The sequence below is a fragment of the Macaca mulatta genome, chromosome 11, assembly GCF_049350105.2.
Source record: "Macaca mulatta isolate MMU2019108-1 chromosome 11, T2T-MMU8v2.0, whole genome shotgun sequence".
Lineage (NCBI taxonomy): Eukaryota > Metazoa > Chordata > Mammalia > Primates > Cercopithecidae > Macaca > Macaca mulatta.
Genome location: NC_133416.1, coordinates 10,932,643 through 10,951,703, shown reverse-complemented (window position 1 = coordinate 10,951,703; position 19,061 = coordinate 10,932,643). Strand labels below are relative to the sequence as shown.

Sequence of the window (19,061 nt, the reverse complement as noted above, 5' to 3'; positions counted from 1 at the left end):
GTGAATAGTGCTGTAATAAACATGGGGTGCAGTTATCTCTATGAGATGTTGATTTAATTTCCCTTGGATATGTACCCAGAAGTGGCACTGCTGGATTGCATGACATTCTATTTGTAGTTTTTGAGAAAGCTCCTTATTTTTTTCCATAATGGCCATACCAATTTTTATCTCCTCCAATAGCATATAAGATTTTTCTTTTCTCCACACCCTCACCAACACTTGCTATCTCTTATCTTTTTGATAATAGGTAGACAGTAGATCTTGAATGCCTTACTAAGTACCATATTTTCACCATGCCTTGGAGTTGCAGTTTATGTCATAAACATTGACTCAAATACTCTAAACAAAATTTTCCCCTTAAACCTAATATTTTTTAACCTGCCTAAAATACGGTTAGACATGCTTTCCCCATGGAATTTTGACTTCATAGTTTGAGATTCAGGAATAACCTCAGAATTATAATATCCAATACATAGTAAATTTATTTAATTATCTAATTTTGCAATAGCACATTACAGTGACAGATAACCTAACTTCTCGGGGTTAATTTTTCTGCAAAATTTTCTTACAGATGTGTGCTTTAAGGCTGCTTGATTTCAGACCTAACAACTATAGAAGGAGGAAAAGGTCAATGTTTGGAGTGAATTCTGGACTAACTGGGTGGATATAGCCTTATCCTGAATCACTTTAGAAGATTGCTATCAACATCATTCCAAAAAGGTGGGAATGTGGATTTTCCATCATGGGACAGTTTTCATCGGATTTCTGCTCTACTGGTGTCATTATGTGTCGTTCCCCGAAAGTATCGAATACTTCCAAACCTTACTTTCATTGTATATGATTTTGTAACGACACATTTTCCTAAAATGTTTTCCTAAGTAATCTATTTTCTAAGTAAATGGCACAAAATGAATTTTGCTTTGATTTTTGGTCTCTTCAAAAGTTATTGTTAACAAGTATTATAAATCCTTATGCATGGGATACAGGAATTGAGCCATTATTTTAGCCATGTCATATGCACTTGAATTTATAGAATTCAATTTGGTGATGAATTATTAGGATAAGCAGATGTCTATTTTGCAGAATTTTATTATGATGAGTCTTATCAGATACATTTACCATTTTCATTTATTTGATTTCCATGGATAGTTGGGCATATTTTTAAGAAAGGTGGACATTCAAGAGATCTATGATAGTAAATACTTCTGTTTTTCAGCTTTAACTTCAAAGTTAAAAGGTATAACTTATTTTCCGTCAGAATAACTAAAGATTTAATTACATATTTTCTATAGCTTGTGTGTGTGAGCCGTGGGTAGAAGAAGTTATGGAAGAAAATGATGTAATAATAAAATTAAAATGGGAAGAACTATGGAATGGCAGGAAGAGTTAAAGTCCCTTCCCAAACTCCTTTAATTATGGGTTTCTGGTGTCAGAGTTAAAAGAATGGAATTTAATCAATGTTCTGCCACAATTCAATTGTGTAGTGGTTTAAAACATGATAGACTATGATAGATGCACAGGGATTTAGCAATTATTTACTAAAACTTTCCTGGAGATGAGCCATGACATGGAAGGGATCAATGAAGGCCACACATACACATCAGGATTAGAATCTAATTCTCTTCAGCTGGTCTGGGGATTCTTCCCATTGAAGGGGAGCCAGAGATCACCTCCAAAGCCCCTTTTTAGCCCATAGTGGGCTCTTCTATTGGATCTAGAAACTAAATTGGCACCAGGCAGATGAACAAAATAAAAGTATACACATTTTATTCATTTTGCATGTACATGACGAACTCACAAGAGAGTGAAATCCAAAGAAGTGGCCTAAGCAAGATGCTTTTACGCTTTTTAGACCAAGAATGATAAATGTGAAAAGAAATGACAGTACGAAGGAAAGGTGGCTGGGGGCAATCCATTTTCTAGAGGAGTCACTAGGAGATATATTAGTTGTGGGGGGCTGTCAAATAGGCGAAAGATAAGTGTTTATTAAATATCTTTATTCAGGTTCATTGCAGCATCCAATTCCAGGTCTCTGTCGGTAAGAGCTATTTTCTTGCCCTTGTATGACTAGGGTAGCCCTCCCAGAGGAATCTTTATGGCTTGCCACATGTGGGAAGTGACAGGTCAGCTCTCCCTTTCTGAATCTGCAATTTCTCCACTGTTTTAAACACAAAACAATCAATATACCAATTTGGCATATTCAGGGACATCCTTCACTCCTTCACCATAGACTATCACTGTTTCTTTAAAATGATACATGTTTTCTCTATGTCTCTGTTTCCTCATTTTGTAGAATGAATATGATAAACATGAACTTCCGTACGATTCATACCAGTTGAACAATTCTCAGAATTTGTTCACTTTGTGCCACTGAATGTACATTAGGTAGTACCAATAGTATGTGCAGTTAAAAGTACAGAGATCAGTAATGGGAAGCAAATAAATTGAGATGGGATTCATAGCCAAGAGTCAGGAGACACTTTATTTCTCACAAGTGTTAGTTCTTTTTGGCAGATCCATTTCATTTCTGTACTACAGTACTCAGAATACACAGATGTCTGTGAGATGTAAACACAGCTGTTTTCTTTAGCATCACCTGTAATTTTTAAGCTGGAGAGGAAAAGAAAAGTCTGTCTTAGTGCTTAGGATTTTCTCATAGCTATTCTCACTTAGCCATTATTTCCTAGGACTCTCAGGAAGCAGTAGAAAGATAAACTGTTAAACAAAGAAGGTACACAGTCACAAATATAATGGTATGAACTTTTAAGATAGAGCTAATGGAAACCTCTGGAACTTTCAAGTTCATCTTCATTGGAAAACAATCCCTCTAACAAGAAACTTCACAATTACGTTTAAAAAAGAAACAAACTTTGGAAACTGGGGATTCAATCTTCTTATTGTTCTACTAACAGGTCACGTTGAAATTCTTTACTGAGCCACAGTTTTCTGAAATATTTAGGCTATAGCCACCTAATATTTAGGGGAGGCATGGAGATGAAATATGAAAATGTGACAATACTTCAAAAATATGTGCTCAGTAAATATGATAAATATCTGGAGGCATGATGGATGTTCAGGGTCTATAGAATTTGAAAGCAGTGAGAAAAAGTGGCTCAGTTCATGGTTATGCAGTCAGAGGTTCCTTTCATTCTCATTCCAAACAGAGGTGAATGGGTATCTGCAGCAATATAATATTAGTTTCAAACAAGCATGAGTCCCGTGGCTCACTGCAGGTAGGAGGTGGCGATATAATTCAAACAATGGGACAGGCTGTATTAGAGTTGAGTTGCAAAGATGATGTGAGTTCAAGACTCTCCTATTTGTCTCAAACGGATGAGGTGGTGGCAGCGTGCAGGGCTCCATTACAGCTTTTCTTTAGTCATTTGTTCCATTTTTTTCATGTAGCCTCTTGGGGCTGTTTGTCTGATTTCTTCCTACTGCCCAACCTTCTAGTCAAACCAAGAACTTCTTTCAACTGGGCTATTGCAAAAGCTCCCTATATTTTATCTCTTCCACCCTTTTAATTCTTTCTTAAATTATCAGGGTAATTTTTTAAATGCCAATCTGGCCAAGTCAACAATTCCTTTTCCAAAAGGCCCTCAGTGGTTTTCCAGGCCTTCCTTGATGAGACATCTGGCTAGCTCTTGTACATTGTCTCCTGTAGCCCCCAAAACAATCCTGTAAAAAATATTATGATTCTTTCCTTTCTTTCCTTGCCTTGCAGATAAAAACAGAGTCTAATTGGTGCTGTAACATGATACCTTTCAGGTTTACCTGATCACTCCTATCTTAAAGCATCATCTTTCTCCTCAGAATAAAATGAGAGGTTCAACTGAATTTACTCCATCCACTTTATACATATTTATGTTCACATTTCAATGTTTTCAAATTTTATTTTTTACTGGGAACTACAATAAAATAAACATTTTGCATTATGACCCCGTTAAGAAACACATACAAACTATATTTAATAAATGCTAATTCACCAATACCGTGTATGAAAAGATAAGAATAAATTAATAGCAAACATACTTTCATTTATTTGTAAATAAAATATAGAAAATAACCCCCAGAAAGCAATATAAAAATCAAGAGAGTTGTTTTTAAATATAATGTGTATGTTTGGCTTTTCATAAATTTATTCTAGTCCAGAACATTTATTTTTAAATCATCTTTATTTTAAAATCTTACACTTTATGAAATTTTTTAGAATGTGACTCATATAATGTTAAAACTTTGCCAATTGAGCCAACATTTCTTTCAGTGTTTAATACTTTCTATACTTAATAAATTATTAGTATACTTTAGACAAACTTAAACATTCTCCTATGTTTTAAATTTTAACCTCTTGTTTTTCGAGTGACAGAAAATACATTTTAAATGTAAATTCTGCCAATTTGACTAAATCATTTACAGACTTATTAAATATAATTCTTTATATTATCTCTTTTGAAAAACTCATTAAAAGTTCTTTACAGAAATGTGGTTGAAGGCCTACACATTTTTGCTTGTGAGGGAAGAAAATACCTTACCCTTTTCTGCAAAATTATCCACGAATTCTGCTAAAATATGAAATTTGCCTGTGTTGCATCAACCCTCATAGTATGTTGATGGTAATTTTGACCATCTTACACAAGATAAAAGCACGTAACACTGAAGAGAAAACAGCAAATAGCTCTTTTGTGGCTTATACCTGTTTTCATCACATCCTCTCATGTACCTCTGCCTTTCACACCAGTGGTTCAAATATACTGCAATTTTTGTCACAGCGTGGGTATCTGGGTTCCACACTCTGATATTTACTATTTTTTCTTTTCTTTTAATGCCAGCTGTGACCCACTAAATTGGTCTCATTACCTGCTAATGTATATTTTCCCACAGTTTGAAAAATACAATGTAAGACATTCTGTGTGCCAGTGGTCTCCAGATAATCACTATTTTTAATTTAATGTGCCCCTTCCAAATAAGTTAGTCTATTTCCTGTCCCCTAAAACTCCATTGCAGATAAATATATATTTTCTTATAAAGAGCTGATATATTTTCATATATAGAACTTTCCAACCAACTTTGAAATCATCCATCTTCTTAGCATATTCTGAACCTCTGGAGAGTTTTTAAACCAAATTAAAACTACAAAACTCAATCTTCAGTGTTACTGTTTTGCAGTGTAAACCTGATATAAATTGAATATTAAAATTAGCTCATCTAATACTCACTCATTAGAACTTAGAAAAGAGCCATTTATCCACTTCCAGTTCTTCTCTGATAATGAAAAATTTAATCCAATCCAAAATGAAATTGCTTTGTCATGTATCAAGTTCTGTGTGCGTGTCTATAAATGAAACAGAAGGATATTAAATCTGCTTATCTATTCTTGGTTTGATCCCCTAAAACCTAGTTCAAGCATCACCTCATCTCTGAAGTCTTTCCGAACTCCTTGTCAGCATTAATTATTCCTTCTTTGTGGTATTTCTCTCTCTCTTTTTATTTCTATTATTGTATTCATCACCTTATATTTAATTATTTTTTTACATATCCACTTAGTCATTCAAATTGTGAAGTCAAAGTCATCACTTCCATTACATAAAACCCCAGGCTAATGCACAGACATATTGGTATGGTTTAAAGAAAGTGTTAAGTTTTATTAAGGTATTTTATTTAATGATTTACCAATTCATCCTTATCTTGAATAAGCAGCAAACTGGATTCTTTGGTGGAACAATCAGCTAGACTGTTATTCCAAGGGTTGACAGTGTGAGAAAATAGCAAGCATTTCTCTTGGACTTGCTTCCAATATATTGGGCAGTTTAAGAGATCTGGTCTTTCTAAAGTGAAAAACGGAAATAAGAAATAAATGTTATATTTCTAACCTATCCCTGACACACCACAACCAATCACGCACACATATCATTATAAATGTTCAAAGTTTTTTATTATCACTGTGAGAAAAATGAATTTATTATAAAGTTGAGGTTTTCGGCCGGGCGTGGTGGCTCACGCCTGTAATCCCAGCACTTTGGGAGGCCGAGGTGGGCGGATCACAAGGTCAGGAGATCGAGACCATGGTGAAACCCCGTCTCTACTAAAAATAGAAAAAATTAGCCGGGCGCAGGGGCGGGCGCCTGTAGTCCCAGCTACTCGGGAGGCTGAGGCAGGAGAATGGCGTGAACCCGGGAGGCGGAGCTTGCAGTGAGCCGAGATGGCGCCACTGCACTCCAGCCTGGGTGACAGAGCGAGACTCCATCTCAAAAAAAATAAATAAATAAAATAAAAAATAATAATAATAAAGTTGAGGTTTTCAAGGACTACCGTTCATTCTGGTACCAAGAATTGGAAATTAGTGACCAGTTATCTTGAGCATAAATGGAATCATAAAATATCAAAGTAGGAAAATACCATCAGAATAATTTAAACGGCCACATCTTACATTTTAAGACAGGGAGAGACAGAATAACTTGTTTAAGTTCAGCCAGTCAGATGAAATATTTCTATTTCTCAGTTTCCTTAAATTCATCACCAGTGCCTATTCCACTACACAGGCAACAATATAAAACTCATGTAAAAAGTGCTGATTTTAAATGATGCACAAAATGCATAGCAAATAATTATTTTCACTAAATTAATGAGAAATACCATGGAGAAAAAAGTGTAAGAAAATTTCTAATTGCTGAATGAGGTATTTACCTACTTAATGTGATCTATTGGATAGAATTTTCCAGAGGGACTTTCAGGTTTTCATAAAACTTCCATTCTGTGAGAATGTGCACACAGATCATACTACACTACAGTCACTCAACAGCAGTCACCTTTTTTTACTAACACACGCTGGAACAAGACTAATGTGGCTACATGGTGAGGAAATATAATAAATAGTAAAGAATTCATTCTATGTTTAAGTTCTATCAATTATCTTCAGGCCAAACTTAATAGCTCACTAAGATAATCAAATATTTCACATATTTTCGTATCAACAATGGAGTATCCTAGCAGAGGCTTCTCATGAGGCAGCATGCTTTGCTGGTTAAAACCTTAGGTCAGAAGTCAGACCACGTACGTATAATTCCCAGCCTCCTCACTTGGTGCTTATGTGACCCTCAGCAAGTTGTTGAATCCTTTTATGCCTCAGTTTTCTAATTCAGAAAAGCAGAATGATAAGAATATCTTAACATATGGATTGTTATGAATTGTACCAAAGGTAACACATGAAATCTACAAATATTAATTGTTATTCTTAGGAAATTCAATCCACACAATTACCTGTTGTTTTAGTCCTGTTCTGTTGAATGTCCACACTGCATTTTCCTATTGATGGTTTCTGTAGTAAGGATGCCACTAGTACATAACGAAAAACAATTAAGCGTATTAAATGCTGAAATGTGTGGTGGAGTGGATATATTACATTTGTTACTTCAGGAAACTAAATAATCTCAACAAGCTTGAATATGGACAGAAGATAAAAGTATTAGCAATGTGGTTAAAAAAAAAAAAAAGGTCTCACCTACAGGAAGCATACAGAAACAAATAAGAAAAAAACAAAACAGGTGGACTCACACAGGCATTAGGTTGCCTGTGTCTACTAGATAAGTCAATCTAACAGCATTACTTAAGCTCTTAAATTGCCTACAGTCTCACCCGAACTTTATCATCTTCAAAATGAGTCTAATTGTGCCTGTTCCAAGGGAGAGATTATCTGCTGCAATCTGGAATTTTAGTAGGTACATAATAAACCATAAATAACAGGAAATTTTTCTTTTCTTTGTCATCATCTTTGTGGCACAATTGTGATCTTTTTCAAAAGTTCTTGGGCCACCTATATAATACCCCGTGATGACTCTCAGGGCAATTGGGAACACAAATATGAAAGGCTGGTATCCATAGTGGATATGGACTGACTCTTAGAAGCTTTGCTTCATGACTTTTTATTCATTGATCTTTCACTAAGATTGGGGTGGCCAAATCATGTTGAGATGCTCTAAGATACATGATGGAAGTAGAGTAAGTATTACGCAACAAATGATGTTGCCTCACTTACCTGAAAGACTCAACCCAGTAACAACCAAAACAAGGAGAATAATCCCAGCACAGCTAAGTTTCAGGGCAAATTGATGCCAAGGTGAACCCTGACAGACATCTGAGAAGTTAAAACGAAAAAAACAAAAAGAAACAAACGAAAAAACCCAAAAAACGTCAGTTAACTCAGTGGAGTACATTTGGCACAAAAATGTACTTGGGATAACATAGGGACAATTAGATTCAGCTTAGAGGATGGGGGCAGGGAACAACCTGTATCCATCATTCTAAAAGAAGAGTCCTGCAAGATGGGTTCTCAGATCCAACAGAGTTTGCTTATTGATAAAATACGAACACTTATGCATGTGTGTATACAAAGGATTGGTATAAGAATCAAATGAGATAGGTAGAAAGATGTTTTGAAAATTACCAAGTGCTATACAAAAATGAAGTGCATATCTTAATGTAGGTAGTAAGTCAAAGTATTTCGTCCAAGAAGGAAGACCTTCATTTAGTCAAGATATTTTTTGAGGCTCTATTTTGTGCGAACCACCATGTTAGGTGCCGGTGATATACAGAAATTCTGTTTTTGGACATGGAATCCTGTGCTTTGCTGTTGCCTAGAACAAACATCTCCAAGTTGGGTCAAATGTATGGCCATCAAAGGAGAAGGTTTTGTGACTGCGTACCATTTTCAATATTATCACTAGTATAACATAACATGCGCTTATGTCTACAACATCGCATAGTCTAAACCGAGTGTCAGATAACTGCTTTTCTCTGTAATCATTTCAATTACTATATAATGAGTCTCCCATGTTCTTCAGAAGTTATGATTATATTGATGAAATGTTATAAATTCATCACAACGTTTTCAATATATTTTGCTCTATATCTTTGAAAACATGAATTAATAGAAAAAATAATAAAGAGAGACTTACTTATAAAAATATTCTGGAGAAACATGGGGACATAGCTTCCAAAATTAAATCAACTCTGATAAGGAATTATTCTGGTAGTATACGCCTCAGTTACACTGCTAGAAGTTGTGCCTACATAGCTCCCATATCTCTGATTTAATTGTAAGACTCCCTCCGCTCTCATTTGGTTTTTAACATATTAGATCTATTATAATTATAAATTACTTTATAAATTCTAGTATTAGAGTCAGAAGCTTTTATAAGTAAAGGTTTTCTAATTTATCTGAAGCTATGGATTTGTTTGTATTATCTATTCTTTTTTATTTTTTCTAATATTACTCCATGTAAGTGATTCCTTGCTATGAGTTACATGTTAAAAAATTTAGCATCAGATAGACTATAATATTATCCTTTATTCTCATTATATGTTTCAGAATGGCCATGAAGCCATTTCTACTTTTAATGGTCCATTATCCTTGAGGATTAAGTCATGCAGTCCGTTTGCAGACCTGATAGTCTCTCACATTGGATGCTCACACTGATATAAGTGAATTAGCTCTCTCTAAAACGACCCTGAGGAGATAGAATTTAGTAGCATTAGAGGTGATCTAAGATTATGGGAGGAAACATAATACATTGGAGTCAGGGTTGTAACATATGGATTATCATCTGGAACTATTTAGGACATGCTGTATCAGTGGAGGGGGGCAAGGAGGAGTAGATACCTAGAGGAGACTCCAAGGCCCCAGGGATACATCTGAATGTGAGGAAACCAAGCTTGGTAATATTGGCCTAGAACTTCTAACGAGAGCTATGTGATACAAGAATGGCTACATGCAGTCAATGAGCCCAAGACAGCACTGGGATGGCTTTCCTTCCAGTTTTATAGACATACATTATTTCATCTTTCTGTCTCTTCTCTCCCCCGCTCTTCTCTTCCTTGAAACTCTAAGTTTGTTTGTCAAGTGGAGAAAGCTCTGTAAGGCCATTTTAATTGCTAAATTAATTAATTTTTTATATATTTATTTATTTATTTATTTATTTATTTATTTTTGAGATGGAGTTTCACTCTTGTTGCCCAGGCTGGAGTGCAATGGCGCGATCTCGGCTCACCGCAACCTCCGCCTCCCGGGTTCAAGCGATTCTCCTGCCTCAATCTCCCGAGTAGTTGGGATTACAAGCATGCACCACCAGGCCCGGCTAATTTTGTATTTTTTTTTTTTATTATTAAAGACGGGGTTTCTCCATGTTGGTCAGGCTAGTCTCGAAAGTGCTGGGATTACAGACGTGAGCCACCGTGCCCGGCCTAATTCTATTACTAACATTAATTTAGTAATTTTTCATTACTAAAGTCTAACTAACATTGATTAAGAACAGTCTTTCCAATCTAGCAAATCTGAGTGTGAACATGCTATTTTGGAAAATACGTTCAACCTTCATAACCCACACATTTCCTCATCTGTGAACTGTGGAATAATATCTATGTCATAATATTTTGGAGAGGATTATATGAAACAATTCTTCTAAATGCTGGGCACAGTGTCTGGCACATGGTAACTGTTCAATGAACAGCAGTTCTTTTTTCTAAAAGGTTTTTTTTCTTAACTATAGGTAAAAGGCAACTTGGTGACTTTTAAAAACTTATTCGTTCATGCTAAAATGTAAGGAGTTGAGTGGAGCGTACTGTGTCTGGGAGGAATGTACTCCTGTACTGTGTTTCTGTGGCACCACATGACATTAGAATTAACGAAGTTACAATAAATCACTACAGAAGTCAGGCAGACGTTAGTTATCTGGAAATACCTACCTATGACTGTTCTCCATTTGAGTTTAAAAAGTATGTGAAATCATCTGATTTCATTGTTCTGAACCTTCCATTGGCTTTTCATCAGGCAAATCTGAGTCTGTAGAATGGCTCATATGTCCCTACTTAAGCTGGCCCTCACTTCTATTGGATGTTATCACTCACATCTCTCTCTCTGGTTTCGTTGACTGCCTTAGATACAATCACCATGCTACAGAGTGACCACAGCCTCAACAGTTTAGCCAGAGTCCAGTAGTGGTTTTACATTTTGCCCTCACCCCGTCTGGCCTCCATATGCGCACTCTGCACGCAGACACCTCCTACAATTATCACAGGCATGTTTTCATTTTGAGGTTTTTGCACTTGTTGGTCACCTTCATAGAAGACTCCTCTCTCAGGGTCTTATGTCTTTGTCCCTCGCTTCTGTCAGGTTTTGACTCAATGTCATCTTCTCAGGGAGGCCTTCCTTGATTATTCTGTTTGATATGCTACCCTCCCCGAAAGCTAAATCCTATTTTCAAATTTTTCTCAATAACACTAACACCATCTCATCTTTTATACTGACTTAGTTGTTTATTTTGATTGTGTGCCTTCATTTTTTTTTTAATTTTTATTTTTTATTATACTTTAAGTTCTAGGGTACATGTGCACAACCTGCAGGTTTGTTACATATGTATACATGTGCCATGTTGGTTTGTTGCACCCGTTAACTCATCATTTACATTAGGTATTTCTCCTAATGTTATCCCTTCCCCCTCCCCCCACTCCACAACAGGCCCCGGTGTGTGATGTTCCCCTTCCTGTGTCCAAGTGTTCTCATTGTTCAATTCCCACCTATGAGTGAGAACATGTGGTGTTTGGTTTTCTGTCCTTGTGATAGTTTGCTCAGAATGATCGTTTCCAGCTTCATCCATGTCCCTGCAAAGGACATGAACTCATCCTTTTTTATGGCTGCATAGTATTACATGGTGTGTATGTGCCACATTTTCTTAATCCAGTCTCTTAATGATGGACATTTGGATTGGTTCCAAGTCTTTGCTATTGCGAATGCTGCCACAGTAAAGATACTTGTGCATGTGTCTTTATAGTAGCATGATTTATAATCCTTTGGAGATATACCCAGTAATGGGATCACTGGATCAAATGATATTTCTAGCTCTAGATCCTTGAAGAATAGCCATACTGTCTTCCACAAATGTGCTTCCATTTTACTATAAACTCTATGAAGGAAAATAATTTTGTCTATTTTGTTCACTGCTGTATTCACAGCATGCCTGGCACAGAGTATGAGTTTATTTTTGAATGAATGAATAAACTCTAGAGGCATTTTTGCAAACACCTTATCCAGTTTTCTTTCTTTTTTTTTTTTTTTTTTTTTTTTTTTTGAGGCGGAGTCTTCACTCTGTCGCCCAGGCTGGTTAACAGACCAAACCCTTGCCATCTGACCATAAGCAAGATAAGTTATCACTCACATCTCTCTTTCTGGTTTTGTTGACTGCCTTAGATACAAGCACCACGCTACAGAGTGACCACAGCCTCAACAGTTTAGCCAGAGTCCAATAGTGGTTTTATAATTATTTAATATCAGACTAGTGTTCTATAGTCACATACTTTGCTCTGGCTTTATTCTACTCTTGTTTTTTCTTTCAGGTTTACTCTCAGAATGACATTTTATAGGATAATTATTACAATCCAAGTAGAAAAAAATTTCCGCATCCTTTGGGATCATAGCAACATTTGGGAAGAGTCTCACTATCTCTATATTCATTTTCTGACAATGCCCATTTTCCAACTTTTGCTGAATATGAACAGAGGAAAAGAAAGACTTACTCTTTAAAAAAAAAGCTTGCTCAACCAAATCCTCCCTATAGTTATTAGAATCCTCTAATTTTCTCTACTGTTATATGAAAATTGTAGTGAAACTTAATTGACAGCTCTAAGATTTTCTTCTTGACTTAAAACTTTGAGAATTCAATAGTTTAAAACTTAAACAGTCTTGAAACAGCACAAGTCAAATACTCGGCATGATATGGAATGAATATCAGAATGGTAAACAATTGTAATATTATCGATGACAGTAAATCCAGTTAGATATCAGAAAATAATTATGTGTCATAATAATTTCATACTGATTTTCTGCCTCAGTTTCTAGTTTCTTCCCATCCATCCACAGGCCATGCTATCCATCACGTATTACCTCACATTGGTGTTCCCCGCGTCTTTCACTCAGAATCCTAACTCTTCAGAGACACAGGAAAGTGCCAGTTTCAACAAATGGTAAGTAGGTTCATTACTGATATGCTTGAGTATTTTGTGGCTTGTCTCTTTCTAAGCTGTGATACTTTTCAAACTAGAAACTATCAAATAGTAATGATATTCAAATCTTTGATCTCGAATTTTTATTTTCCAGAAAGTTTTCCCCTCTCTTGAGAGAGTGAAGTATGTCACTCATTAAGCCTATACTTTATATATATATTTATATATAATATATAATATATATATAAGATATATGTATTTTATATATATATGGAGAGAGAGAGAGAGAGAGAGAATCTCGCTGTGTCACCCAGGCTGGAGTACAGTGACACAATTACAGCTCACTGCAGCCTTGATCTCTTGGGCTCAATCAATCCTCTCACCTCAGCCTCCTAAGTAGCTAGGACCACAGGCGTGTGCCAGACACTTGGCTATTTTTTTGTATTGTTTGTAGAGATGAAGTTTTGCCACATTACCCAGGCTGGTCTTGAACTCCTGGACTCAAGCAAACCACCCACCTCAGCCTACCAAAGTGCTGGGATTACAGGCATGAGCCACTGCAACTGGCCTACACGTTGTATTCTGAAAGGAATATTATGGATGAAAATGCACTGGGACCTAATCATAGTATTGATATTTTGTAGAGGAATTTGGACTAACGTACGTTGTTATTACAGCAAGTTTGCAATGTGTGTCTTAAATATTCCTTAGTTCACACATGTAAAATATTTTTCCTTCTTTCCTTCCTTCCTTCCTCCTCCTCTTTCTGTCTCTTTCTCTCTCTCTTCCTTTCTCTCTCCTCTTTCTCTCTTCCTTCCTTCCTTCCTTCCTTCCTTCCTTCCTTCCTTCCTTCCTTTCTTTCTTTCTTTCTTTCTTTCTTTCTTTCTTTCTTTCTTTCTTTCTTTCATTTATTCTTTCTTTCCTTCCTTGTGGAGCAGAGGTAACCCATAGGCAGTGTGCCCAATGTAGCCTAAAGTGTTGTTTCTTCAGAGTCTTTTAACCAAGGCTCAGTAAGACAGGTGATGTTTGCTTTTCATGCTAACTGGATTGAGAAAAAGAAATGTATGAGGTTTAAAATTTTTGTCCAAAGTTGTGATTATCTACAGGCAAGCCATGCAACACCCATTAAACATTAATATAAAACCACTGCTCATCTTTAAAGCAATGATTTAAAGCCATAAATATAACAGGAAGATCTAATTCTGGAAGATATACAAATGCTGAAAGGAAAATTAAAGCCACTTACCCCGAGGAAGAGATGAAGGTGAAGAACTTTCTGGGCCTGAGTCCTTGGGTAAGGTTAACTCAGCATACATCATTTGTTGGTCCATTGCAGACAGAGGAAGGTGGCATTAAACTTGCATATAAGAAAAAACTCTCAATTCTGTGAGGTAAAATCAGCAAAAGGAAGCGTTCTGCCTGCAGTACTTTGTTGTCTCTCTTTTGTCCCCACCCACCTACACTTCTTGGTGGTGGTTTTCTCTGCAAATTACTGAGACAATCCACTCATTGCATGTTCATTATGCCTAGCTATGTAATATCTACTTTCCTTAATTAACTGGCCTGTTGTTTGACAAAATTCTGGGAGGCTCGTTTGTTCTTGTTTTTTTTTTTTTTTTTTTTTTTTTTTTTTTTTTTTTTTTGAGGCGGAGTCTCGCTCTGTCGCCCAGGCTGGAGTGCAGTGGCGCGATCTCGGCTCACTGCAAGCTCCGCCTCCCGGGTTCCCGCCATTCTCCTGCCTCAGCCTCCCGAGTAGCTGGGACTACAGGCGCCGCCACCACGCCCGGCTAATTTTTTTGTATTTTTAGTGGAGACGGGGTTTCATTGTGTTAGCCAGGATGGTCTCGATCTCCTGACCTCGTGATCCGCCCGTCTCGGCCTCCCAAAGTGCTGGGATTACAGGCTTGAGCCACCGCGCCCGGCTGTTCTTGTTTTTATAACCATTCTTTTTCTGTTGCTCTCTCAGGGCCAGTACCAGAGTGAAGCAGATGAGGCATAGCCTGGGGTTCCAATTTAAGGGGCCCCCACAAAACTCAGTAATTAACAGAAATAATATTTAGCACAATTTTGTAAAAGTAAAAATTAATGTAAAAAAGTCCATAATGCTATTCAAAGACTCTAAAATCTTCCTGAAATATCTGTGCTTCAAAGAAAGTGGTGAAATGTGAGAAATGGGAACATAAATGTGAGAAAGCCCAATGAATAACACAACAGAAAAAGCAATGTGCTAAAGATCAATAGCCTACTGTTAGCTTAGCGCTAAAGGCACTGTTGGATATGATAGCATTTTCACATAAGTAAAAGTATTTGGAAACCATCTGAATTGTAGGAAGTGGAGCATATGGAATTTTTTTTTATCTCTTTCAAAGATTTTCTTTTTCTTTCGAGGTGATTATAGAATGTGTATACTTTTTTTTCCTTTTTCTTTTTTTATTATACTTTAAGTATAATAAGTACGTTGTGCACAACATACAGGTTTGTTACATATGTATACATGTGCCATGTTGCTGTGCTGCACCCGTTTACTCATCATTTACATTAGGTATATCTCCTTTTGCTATCCCTCCCCCCTCCCCACACCCCACGACAGACCCCACTGTGTGGTGTTCCTCACCCTGTGTCCAAGTGTTCTCATTGTTCACTTCCCACCTATGAATGAGAACATGCAGAGTTTGGTTTTCTGTCATTGCAATAGTTTGCTCAGAATGATGGTTTCAAGCTTCATCCATGTCCCTACAAAGGACATGAACTCATCCTTTTTTATGGCTGCATAGTATTCCATGTGTATATGTGCCACATTTTCTTAATCCAGTCTATCATTAATGGACATTTGGGTTGGTTCCAAGTCTTTGCTATTGTGAATAGTACCACAATAAACATACGTGTCTCTATAGCAGCATGATTTATCATCCTTTGGATATATGCCCAGTAATGGGATGGCTGGGTCAAATGGTATTTCTAGTTCTAGATCCTTGAGGAATCACCACACTGTCTTCCACAATAGTTGAACTAGTTTACAGTCCTACTAACAGTGTAAAAGCATTCCTATTTCTCCACATCGTCTCCAGCACCTGTTGTTTCCTGACTTTTTAATGATCGCCATTCTAACTGGTGTGACATGGTATCTCATTGTGGTTTTGATTTGCATTTCTCTGACACCCAGCGATGATGAGCATTTTTTCATGTGTCTGTTGGCTGCATAAATGTCTTCTTTTGCGAAGTGTCTGTTCATATCCTTTGCCCACTTTTGGATGGGGTTGTTTGATTTTTTCTTATAAATTTGTTTAAGTTCTTTGTAGATTCTGGATATTAGCCCCTTGTCAGACGGGTAGATTGTAAACATTTTCTCCCATTCTGTAGGTTGTCTGTTCACTCTGGTGGTAGTTCCTTTCGCCATGCAGAAGCTCTTTAGTTTAATTAGATCCCATTTGTCAATTTTGGCTTTTGTTGCCATTGCTTTTGGTGTTTTAGTCATGAAGTCCTTGCCCATGCCTATGTCCTGAATGGTATTGCCTAGGTTTTCTTCTAGGGCTTTTATGGTTTTAGGTCTAACATTTAAGTCTTTAATCCATCTTGAATTAATTTCTGCATAAGGTGTAAGGAAGGGATCCAGTTTCAGCTTTCTACATATGGCTAGCCAGTTTTCCCAGCACCATTTATTAAATAGGGAATCCTTTCCCCATTTCTTGTTTCCATCAGGTTTGTCAAAGATCAGATGGTTGTAGATGTGTGGTATTATTTTTGAGGGCTCTGTACTGTTCTATTGGTCTATATCTCTGTTTTGGTACCAGTACCATGCTGTTTTGGTTACTGTAGCCTTGTATTATAGTTTGAAGTCAAGTAGTGTGATGCCTCCTGCTTTGTTCTTTTTGCTTAGGATTGTCTTGGCAATGCGGGCTCTTTTTTAGTTCAATATGAACTTTAAGGTAGTTATTTCCAATTCTGTGAAGAAAGTCATTGGTAGCTTGATGGGGATGGCATTGAATCTATAAATTACCTTGGGCAGTATGGCCATTTTCACAATATTGATTTTTCCTATTCATGAGCATGGAATGTTCTTCCATTTGTTTTTGTCCTCTTTTATTTCATTGAGCAGTGTTTTGTAGTTCTCCTTGAAGAGGTCCTTCACCTCTTTCAAAGATTTTTAGGCACAGAACCTCAGAGCAAGACCTTAGGTGGACTGGGTTCCAAGATGGCTGAATAGGAACAGCTCCAGTCTACAGCTCCCAGTGTGAGCGACACAGAAGAGGGTGATATCTGCATTTCCAACTGAGGTCTGGGTTCGTCTCACTGGGGCTTGTCAGACAGTGGGTGCAGCCCATGGAGCAGGGTGGGGCATCGCCTCTCCAAGGAAGCATAAGGGATCAGAGAATTCCCTTTCCTAGCCAAGGGAAGCCGTGACAGATGGTACCTGGAAAATTGGGACACTCCCACCTTAATATGGCACTTTTCCAATAGTCTTAGCAAATGGCACACCAGGAGATTATATCCCGCACTTGGCTCAGAGGTTCCCACACCCACGGAGCCTCACTCACTGCTAGCGCAGCAGCCTGAGATCAAACTGCAAGGTGGTAGTGAGGGTGCTGGGGGAGGGGAGTCCTCCATTGCTGAGGCCTGAGTAGGTAAACAAAGCTGCCGGGAATCTTGAACTGGGTGCAGCCCACTGCAGCTCAAGGAGGCCTGTCTGGCTCTGTAGATTCCACCTCTAGAGGCACGGCATAGCTAAAGAAAATTCAGCAGAAACTTCTGTAGACTAAAACATCCCTGTTTGACAGTTTTGGATAGAGTAATGGTTCTCCTAGCATGGAGTTTGAGATCTGAGAACAGACCGACTGCCTCCTCTCGTGGGTCCCTGACCCCCAAGTAGCCTAACTGGGAGACACCTCCCAGAAGGGGCCAACTGACACCTCATACAGGCAGGTGCCCCTCTGAGATGAAACCTCCAGAGGAAGGATCAGGCAGCAACATTTTCCGTTCTGCAATATTTGCTGTTCTGCAACCTCCACTGGTGATACCCAGGCAAACAGGGTCTGGAGTGGACCTCCAGCAAACTCCAACAGACCTGCAGCTGTGAGTCCTGAATGTTAGAAGGAAAACTAACAAACTGAAAGGACATCTACACCAAAACCCCATCTGTATGTCACTATCATCAAAGACCAAAGGTAGATAAAACCACAAAGATGGGGAGAAACCAGAGCAGAAAAGCTGAAAATTCTAAAAATGAGAGTGCCTCTTCTCCTCCAAAGGAACGCAGCTCCTCGCCAGCAATGGAACAAAGCTGGATGGAGAATGACTTTGATAAGTTGAGAGAAGACGGCTTCAGGCAATCAGTAATAACAAACTTCTCCGAGCTAAAGGAGGATTTAAAAACCCATCAAAAAAGAAGCTAAAAACCTTGAAAAAATATGAGATGAATGGCAAACTAGAGTACAGAGCATGGAGAAGACCTTAAATGACCTGATGGAGCTGAAAACTGTGGCATGAGAACTACGTGACACATGCACAAGCTTCAGTAGCTGATTTGATCAAGTGGAAGAAAAAGTATCAGTGATTGAAGATCAAATGAATGAAATGAAGTGAGAAGAGAAGTTTAGAGAAAAAAGAGTACAAATAAATAAACAAAGCCTCCAAGAAATGTGGGACTATGTGAAAAGACCAAATCTATGTCTGATTGGTGTACCTGAAAGTGACAGGGAGAATGGAACCAAGTTTGAAAACATTCTTCAGGATATTATCCAGGAGAACTTCCCCAACCTAGCAAGGCAGGCCAACATTCAAATTCAGGCAATACAGAGAATGCCACAAAGATATTCCTTGAGAAGAGCAACTCCAAGACACATAATTGTCAGATTCACCAAAGCTGAAATGAAGAAAAAAATGTTAAGGGCAGCAAGAAAGAAAGGTCGGGTTACCCACAAAGGGAAGCCCATCAGACTAACAGCTAATCTCTCTGCAGAAACTCTACAAGCCAGAAGAGAGTGGGGGCCAATATTCAACATTTTTAAAGAAAAGAATTTCATATCAACCCAGAATTTCATATCCAGCCAAATTAAGCTTCATAAGTGAAGGAG

The 19,061-nt window shown here is 37.6% G+C and overlaps 1 protein-coding gene across 3 annotated transcripts; it reads right to left on the bottom strand.

Annotated features, from left to right (window-relative positions):
• Positions 1-1,750: 1,750 nt before the first annotated feature.
• On the bottom strand, positions 1,751-14,412 carry KLRB1 (killer cell lectin like receptor B1). 3 transcript variants are annotated; one of them, XM_015151052.3, is made up of 6 exons: positions 14,237-14,411; positions 8,033-8,131; positions 7,258-7,332; positions 5,671-5,825; positions 5,217-5,332; positions 1,751-2,610 (listed from the first exon to the last, which is right to left on the bottom strand). In XM_015151052.3, exons 1-6 carry the CDS (start codon positions 14,319-14,321, stop codon positions 2,457-2,459), a joined length of 684 nt encoding a protein of 227 aa, XP_015006538.1. In that variant the 5' UTR covers positions 14,322-14,411; the 3' UTR covers positions 1,751-2,456. The 3 variants fall into 3 exon arrangements, with proteins under 3 accessions (XP_015006538.1, XP_015006539.1, XP_077809704.1); XM_077953578.1 differs by lacking the exon at positions 1,751-2,610 and adding an exon at positions 2,617-3,678; XM_015151053.3 differs by lacking the exon at positions 8,033-8,131 and having other exon boundaries at positions 14,237-14,412.
• Between the last annotated feature and the right edge of the window lie 4,649 nt (positions 14,413-19,061).

Bases quoted from the DNA above. Each gene is read 5' to 3' on its own strand.
- KLRB1 (XM_015151052.3), bottom strand. From the start codon at position 14,321: ATGGACCAACAAATGATGTATGCTGAGTTAACCTTACCCAAGGACTCA. The intron at 5,826-7,257 runs GTAATTGTGTGG...TTTTCACTTTAG, and splicing joins GAACAGGACTAAAACAACAG to AAAGACCAGATCTCTTAAAC. The intron at 2,611-5,216 runs GTGAGTATTAGA...TTTCCTCTCCAG, and splicing joins TCTTTTCTAAGTTCTAATGA to CTTAAAAATTACAGGTGATG.